Source organism: Gasterosteus aculeatus, chromosome 20, assembly GCF_964276395.1.
Source record: "Gasterosteus aculeatus chromosome 20, fGasAcu3.hap1.1, whole genome shotgun sequence".
In the NCBI taxonomy this organism is placed as follows: Eukaryota; Metazoa; Chordata; class Actinopteri; order Perciformes; family Gasterosteidae; genus Gasterosteus; species Gasterosteus aculeatus.
In genome coordinates, this window is record NC_135707.1 from 687,924 (window position 1) to 695,855 (window position 7,932).

At 47.5% G+C, this 7,932-nt stretch overlaps 1 protein-coding gene across 2 annotated transcripts; it reads right to left on the reverse strand.

The window, feature by feature from the left end:
* Nucleotides 1–177: 177 nt before the first annotated feature.
* cmtm6 (CKLF-like MARVEL transmembrane domain containing 6) lies at nt 178–7,361 on the reverse strand. 2 transcript variants are annotated; one of them, XM_040165140.2, is made up of 5 exons: nt 7,123–7,361; nt 5,500–5,617; nt 3,080–3,256; nt 1,764–1,862; nt 178–1,648 (listed from the first exon to the last, which is right to left on the reverse strand). In XM_040165140.2, the coding sequence occupies exons 2-5, from the start codon at nt 5,608–5,610 to the stop codon at nt 1,484–1,486; spliced, it is 552 nt and encodes a 183-aa protein (XP_040021074.2). In that variant the 5' UTR covers nt 5,611–5,617; nt 7,123–7,361; the 3' UTR covers nt 178–1,483. The 2 variants fall into 2 exon arrangements, with proteins under 2 accessions (XP_040021074.2, XP_040021075.2); XM_040165141.2 differs by having other exon boundaries at nt 6,990–7,183.
* Nucleotides 7,362–7,932: the final 571 nt, after the last annotated feature.

Sequence of the window (7,932 nt, forward strand, 5' to 3'; positions counted from 1 at the left end):
TTTATGTATTCGTGTTCTATCCCTTGTTTCCCCCTTATTTAATCTACATCCAACCACGTTAAGTCACTTTCAGACTGGCTTAGGCGAGGCCCAACCAGCTCATAGTGAATTAAGAACTCTTTTCAAATGAATTAGAAAAATGTTTATCCAAAGCAGAAAAAATACAAAATCACAGAATAATTTCCCCATTTTTTATGTTCAGAATGTAATAAAATTGACAGAACAGCATCTATGGTTTATAAACCGTTCAATTTAAAAAACAAAAACACAATAGGACAATAAAATCAAAACATGAATATTCAAATACAAAAATCTCAGCTTTCAGAAATTAACCAAAAAGGACACAAGAAAATATGTGGAGATGAACAGGAAGTGATGTCACGCAAAGAGGCGACACGTCGTTAACATCTGGTGGAAATAAAGACTTTGGAATAAGACTGTTTCGATATATTTGACTTGTGTTTGTTTAGTGTAGATTATCTTTTCAAATTAATAAAACACTTTATTTGCGGACTGTTCTTTGTGAGGTGTTCAGGGTCTAAACCAAAGGGTGGGGCAACTATCCGGCCCGTTGAGCGTTTTGAGAATTATTATTATTATTATAGTAAAGATACAGGAACGCTTCTCCGTTCCCGAAGCTAACAGATCACAGCTAACGAATCACGGCTAACGGATCACGGCTAACGGATCACGGCTAACGGATCACGGCTAACGGATCACGGCTAACGGCTAACGGATCACAGCTAACGGATCACAGCTAACGAATCACGGCTAACGGATCACGGCTAACGGATCACGGCTAACGGATCACGGCTAACGGATCACGGCTAACGGATCACGGCTAACGGATCACGGCTAACGGATCACGGCTAACGGATCACAGCTAACGGATCACAGTGGCCTGAGAAATGCAATAAAACTGACAGCAAACTACAAACAACAACACTGGTCCCACTGAAATACAAGTTCTTTACTTTAGTTATTGGCTTTTACAACAATAACAATAATGGTTGACAAAAATACAGTTTTATGAGTTTTAATCATCATCATCATTAAGTGTAGACTAAAAAGTATTTTGTGAAATGTTGTGGAATTCTTTTTGGTTAAAAAGCGTTATAAAAATGTCAAAATAGTTAAAAAAACAAAGAAATACAATGAATTCATAAATTTAAAAAAGGAACTAAAAAGACAATGAATCCATAAATGTTTTTGATTGATAGGGGTTATTAAACTTTTACAAAATAATCTCAGCGTCTGTTCTCGAGGGTTCTACGTTCTCAAAGAGGCTCATCTTTATCAGACAGCTGTGCGCTGATTGACAGATTGATTATATTGACAACGTCAGCTGTGGAACGACGACCACCGACGGGACAAAAAACAGAAAAGGAAAGAACTTTAAAAGTGGAGCCCAGGTTGCTGAAGCTCCGCCTCCTGCCCACGCCTTAAAGGAACAGTGCGTGAAATGGTCGGTGTGGATTTGGGTCTATTCGCCGTCGGGCAGCGTGTTGAGCTTCTCCGCCTCCGTGTGGGCTTCCGTTGCCGTGGCATCGGTCTCACACTTCCTGTTTCCAGGGAAGGGGAAACCATTTTTCTTCCAGAAGAGGCCGATGTCGAGGAAGAACATCAGCGACGCCAAGAACCCGAACGCCTGCAACAGGAGGGGAGGTGAGAGGAAAGGGAGGGGAGGAGACGACGTGAGGGAGGAGGAGACGGGAGGAAGCAGAGGAGGTGGTAACAAAGAGGAGGAGGAGGAGCTTCCTCACCACGGCAGCTTTCTCTACAGAGGAGTCACCGTGGGTGGTGGCAAAGATGACGGAGGAGACAAAGAACGTCCCTGCGATGACTCCGGTGTACACAAAGTCCTGCAGAAGAAGAAGAAGCCTTTTGTTTACTGATTAACACACACCTGTCTTCTGCCCTGTTAGCTTAGCATAAAGACTGGAGACGGCTAGCTTGGCGCTGTCATAACCTCTGATTTAATAAAACAAGTTATGAAGTTAAATCTGTAGACTTGCATTGTTAAAACTAAATATAATCAACTAATAAATGATTTGTATAGATTCAAACAGCAGAATGAAGTAATTCAATGACACCAAAATCACACCTTTTTCACTCTTTTCTCGACCAGCGTCTAAAGCGACGCAGCCTCCTGCAGCGCCAGGCTGTGATTGGTCCGCTGACTACGTCCTTTAGAGTCTCACGTCTCCGTTTTCACAGCACAATACGGCCGTTATTAAAAGGAAGAACGTTGACGAGAGAACGGATCAGACTAAAGGAGGACTTCCGTGTGTGGACGCAGGACGCGGCGTCCACGCCGGTGCTGAAGGCGGATTGCAGAGAGCCAGGCGGCGCTTCCTTCATCTATCAACACGGTACTGAATAATAGATGTATTAATTAAAGGCTTCCACCTGTTTGGGACTCTTTTTTTTAAAGGGTCAAAACCCTTTTAAATTGATTCAATTCATGAATAATTCAACATTTTTTTCTTTGATTTAATGAAAGTTTTTGTATGTCAGAATTCTTTATTTCTAAAGAAAAATGACTAGTATTTTTAAAAATACACCAAATTGTGTTATTTTCTCGTCTCCATGGTAACAGCGTCCCGCCCAGCAGCCCCAGTGAGCTCCTCCCCCCGGGGGCTCGGCTCAGGGTGAGACGGACTCTCTGGTGTGAGGAAGTCGCCCAGCCTCAGGGACATCCACCCATGGGCTCCACCCATGGGCTCAACCCATGGGCTCAACCCATGGGCTCAACCCACCGCCGCGGCTGCTGTACGCCGCAGGGACTTTTATTTTGAAATTCAGTAAGAGGACGCTGCCTCACTCAGAGCAAGCGGTGTAAACTAGTGCAGGTCAGCAGTTATTGGTCGTAAACTCGGCCTTTCCTTCCTTCTGAAGTTAAAAATGTATTCACTTCTTCTCACGTCGTACAAATCTGCGTCTCCTGCGTGCGTTGGGATCAAACGCGGTGATGGTTATCAAAGATCGGACTGTTAATGGGAATCGAGAGACGAGTTGACAATGACCTCATCGATGACCCCTGAGGACCAATGAGAAGAGGAGGAGGCGGCGGTCTCACCAGCTTGGGCCAGCATTTGATGCCCACCCGGTTCTGCAGGGTGGTGGTGGTGAGGAGGAGGAGCAGCAGGGTGAAGAGGAAGGCCGTACAGCTCACAAACTCAAAGAAGTAGAGAGCGAAGCAGCTGGAGCATCGGAGGACATTCTCCTCCAGGACGAAGGCCACGAAGGACAGCAGCTGGGCGGGACAGAGACACAGGGACGTCTTGATTTAAAATGTTTATTTATTCTAATAATCAGCTAAATATCTTTAGTGTTGGTTCATTTTTGTAAGAACAAAAGTAATTAAATATGAAACAGTTTATTTGGTGAAACAATTCTATTGGATCTCACAAAGCTGATAAAAAACATCGCGTAGAATAAATACATAACAGAACCCGTCCACGGTGCTCTGAGCTCCCAGCATGCACCAGTACAAAGAGCTGAAGCCAACAGGAAGCCGCGCCCCCTCATTGTATCGCTGGAGTCCAGTGTGTTTCAACCTTTTTGGCGTAAAGGGACACAGAATAAATCTCACGGCAAACCAACAACCGGCGATGATATGAAACTCAATCCCAAACATCAGCATGAGCACAATGAACTAAGAAATGAGGCAAACGCGAGTTCTGTTTGTGGTGTTTTATTAAACTTATCATCCTAATGCCAAGAGGCACCGGCTTTACGCCCAGTATCTCCTCAGCCTGGTTTATGCTTCTGCGTTTTCACAGCGACGCTTTTCTCGCCTCCTCGCGTGTCGAGACATTTTCCTCCCGCAGCGCCAGGCAGCGATCGCCTCCTCACGTCGACTCACGTCTCCGCTTTCACAGCCCGATACGGCCGCTATTAAAACCAAGGATGTTTACGGGAGAACGGATCAGATTTAGGAACTTTTGTCGGAAGAAATGCGTGAATACGAGCGCTTGGATTCACGGAGGGAGGTCGCCGCAGACGGCGGTTTGCCGGTCGAGGGGAACAAAGTCGTGGAGGAAAGTACGGGACAAATGTGTCCTTGATGAAGAGCAGCAGTGTGGATGCACGGGGCAATAAAGTCTATGGTCAATAAATAAAGCAACCAGCGACTTCCACACACAAAGACGTGACTCTCCAGGTCGTCTTCAACAAAACACGTGACTCCACCTGTTGTTCTGGAGGTGAATCGCTCTGCAACACACGCAGGACTTTACAACCAGGAAGTGAAACGACGCAGAAACACGCGGCGGCCTTTAATGTTAATTAAAGCCTCTCCACAAATAAAGGGTTTCCTTTAAATAACAACTGTAGGTTCTGGGAAACTATGACATCACGATTGAGTCATGTGACCACGGATCACAAACTAAGACAACAGGGATGTAAATACATTAATATCCAAAACAACGGAATCCAATCTTTGGTATTTTACTGCAGTAAAAGTACAAATACTTCCTCTGACATCAAAGTACATCCTCTTCCTATCCAACGGTCCCAGACATGAGGACATGAGGACATGAGGAGCATGCCAGCCGGACGCCGGATGCAGGACGGCCTCCGAACTGCTGCAACAGCAGCGTCGGATCTGCCAACGCAGGACTTTCACTTCCCACTCTGCAGGTCACAGGGGACACGGAGACAACCGTCCCCCTAGAGACCTTCTGTCAGAAACATCAACCACGAGATGGAGACACGAGGGGCTGCAGACTGGTCCGAGACCTGGTTGGACCAGGAGGGGGACGCCTGTGGGTCCAGAGGAGAGGACTTTGCATACATGTCAATCAAAAAAAGACCAGTCCACCGTGGACAGACCCAGATCCTCCACAGAGACCAGTCCACCGTGGACAGACCCAGATCCTCCACAGAGACCAGTCCACTGTGGACAGACCCAGATCCTCCACAGAGACCAGTCCACCATAGACAGACCCAGATCCTCCACAGAGACCAGTCCACCGTGGACAGACCCAGATCCTCCACAGAGACCTGTCCACCGTGGACAGACCCAGATCCTCCACAGAGACCAGTCCACCGTGGACAGACCCAGATCCTCCACAGAGACCAGTCCACCGTGGACAGACCCAGATCCTCCACAGAGACCAGTTCACCGTGGAGAGACCCAGATCCTCCACAGAGACTAGTCCACCGTGGACAGACCCAGATCCTCCACCGGGACCAGTTCACCGTGGACAGACCCAGATCCTCCACCGGGACCAGTCCACCGTGGACAGACCCAGATCCTCCAGTCTCTTCCAGCTTCAGGAGCAGAGCTTCTCCTCTCTGGAGGCCAACTCCACACTGCTGGAGACCCACAATGCATTGCTGAAAGAAGGTCTGTAAGAACCAGGACGGAGACGCTGTGGCAGCAGCGAGGTTTTCTGGGACCTCTCTGGTCCACGGGGGAATCAGGGACATCCAGACTCCCGTTATCAGACGCGTAACGCGGAGTCCAGATAGATGAGGCGTCCTTGAACTCACCACTTGGACCACTTTGATCCCACAGCGGGCCTTTCCCACGGCGTCCGACGGGACCACGAGACACGAGGTTTGTGGGTTGGCGGTCGTCGTCGGGGAGTAAACATCTGTCATGATGCAGCTGGACACAAAGAACAAAACAACAGTCACACACGAGTAGCGTCGCACCGTGTACCGGTACCAGAAAGGTACCGCTGTTTAAGTACCGGTACCAGAAAGGTACCGCCGTTTTTAGTACCGGTACCAGAAAGGTACCGCTGTTTAAGTACCGGTACCAGAAAGGTACCGCCGTTTTTAGTACCGGTACCAGAAAGGTACCGCCGTTTTTAGTACCGGTACCAGAAAGGTACCGCTGTTTTAGTACCGGTACCAGAAAGGTACCGCCGTTTTTAGTACCGGTACCAGAAAGGTACCGCTGTTTTAGTACCGGTACCAGAAAAGAAAGAACCCAATCAGCGCGCCCCGTGTCCCCGCGTCTCCCTGTCTGGCTGCATTGACTGACTTATGAGGGGAGACGTGTCCTCGTGTAGCAGACTGCTCACCCACATACAGCCCAACACGAGTAGCCTAGCATAGCTTAGCATAGCATAGCTAGCGTGACCAGACGTCCATTTGTTAGGTCTCTAAAGGAGGAAATGTCCGGGTAAAAGAGGACGTCTGCTTTGTCTTGTCTTGCACTTGATGTTTGGAAAACTGTTGACTTGCTAGTTTGTCATAAACTGGTTAACTAGACAACAACTTTCAGTCAAACATCAAGTGCAACACAAGACAAAGAAAGACCGCAAAATACCGACAGTCAGAACGGACGCAACATTGTACCGATGATACACACGTGATGCATCTTCACCTCATTACTTCGGTTTTAGTTCAGGAAATGTGAGAATATCAAAGTAAACGAAGCATTGTTTATTCCTCAGACAGACAAACAGATGTCAGGTAAATAAGGAACCTTACAGATGTTTTATGTATTACTATCATAGATAAAGTTTGTATTTGTGGTATCGTAAGTATCGGGTACCGTAATACTTTGGCAGGTACAGTATCAGGTAGAAGTCATAATTCTGCTATCGTGACAAACACACGAGGTACTTTTACTTTCTCTTCATGCCAAATACTACTTGCATCAGACAACTTCCTTCAGTCCTGTTCCACAAAACACAAGGAACTTATTAAACGGACACTTTTAGTCTGCACGATTCGGCAACGGTTATTCGATCCATATGTGAACTGCAGTCGGTCTCAACCCGGTTTCGCCCCGAAATTACCCCTGTGACGGGAGCGCGCTCGGAACTACTCTCCGTGCGCGCTCCCGTTTTACTCCTCAAACCGAGCGCTCACCGGGAGTTTTCTCCTCAAACCGAGCGCTCACCGGGAGTTTTCTCCTCAAACCGAGCGCTCACCGGGAGTTTTCTCCTCAAACCGAGCGCTCACCGGGAGTTTTCTCCTCAAACCGAGCGCTCACCGGGAGTTTTCTCCTCAAACCGAGCGCTCACCGGGAGTTTGAGGAGGAACGAGTCGCTTCTCCTCCGCAGCGTCTCTCACTTCGGCCTAAAACCCGCCGATGCAACCGGAAGCTCGCGACCCAAACTCCCGCGGCTGAACGCGGCTGAACGCGGCTGAACTCACCGCTCAGGTTCCTTCTGCTTCCCCGCGAAAGTTTTCCAGCCGCGAGTTCAACTCGTCTCTTCGCTTTGTTAGTTTCTCGGCAGGATTTTGACTTCAGACAAACTTCCGCATTTGTTTCTGTGGCGTAAAGTCCCGCGAAAGGAGGCTAGTTCCGGTTCAAACCTTCACAATAAAGGCCAAGGCGATTGTATTTCCATTCAAAGTGCGCTGCTTCTCCGTGTTTCGCCCTGGAACAGGAACCGGAAGTAGACCCGAGGCGGGTCAAATGTACTTTGGCCCTAAACCAGTCAGTGCTTCGTGAACTAGCGGCAGGATTCTGAAGTGAATTCTTTGTTTCTTTGTTTGACAGGAAGCCGGTGTTAGACGAAGAGAACCGGAGTCATGTGGTCCTATGAGGACTCGAGCTGCTGGAGCTTTCTGATTGACTTTTTACATGTAAAACACTGTTACAGTAGTCGAGTTTATAAGGGAAATCCTAAAAAAACAAGGTTATTTAATGCAAAAATGTAATAAAGTACCAATTCCATTTATTTTATTTTGTAGAGCCCAAAATCGCAAATTACGAATGAGCCTCAGAGGGCTTTACGGTCTGTACACGTGCGACATCCTCTGTCCGGAGACCCTCACATGGCACAGGGAAGAGATGTATTTGTATTTTAAACATATTACAAAGTATCAATGTACAAAAACAAATTCTTCTTTTTTTCGTGAGGTAAATCCTTCTTTCTATTCTTCTATACTGTACCGGAACCACAGGGTCGGTGGTTCGAGTCCCGGCTGCCAAGTCGAAGTGTCCCTGAGCAAGACACC

Coding starts and splice junctions, on each gene's coding strand:
- cmtm6 (XM_040165140.2), bottom strand. CDS start 5,610: ATGACAGATGTTTACTCCCCGACGACGACCGCCAACCCACAAACCTCG. Junction 1,863..3,079: donor TCAAATGCTGGCCCAAGCTG/GTGAGACCGCCG, acceptor CTTCTTCTGCAG/GACTTTGTGTACACCGGAGT. Junction 1,649..1,763: donor CTGTAGAGAAAGCTGCCGTG/GTGAGGAAGCTC, acceptor CTCCTGTTGCAG/GCGTTCGGGTTCTTGGCGTC.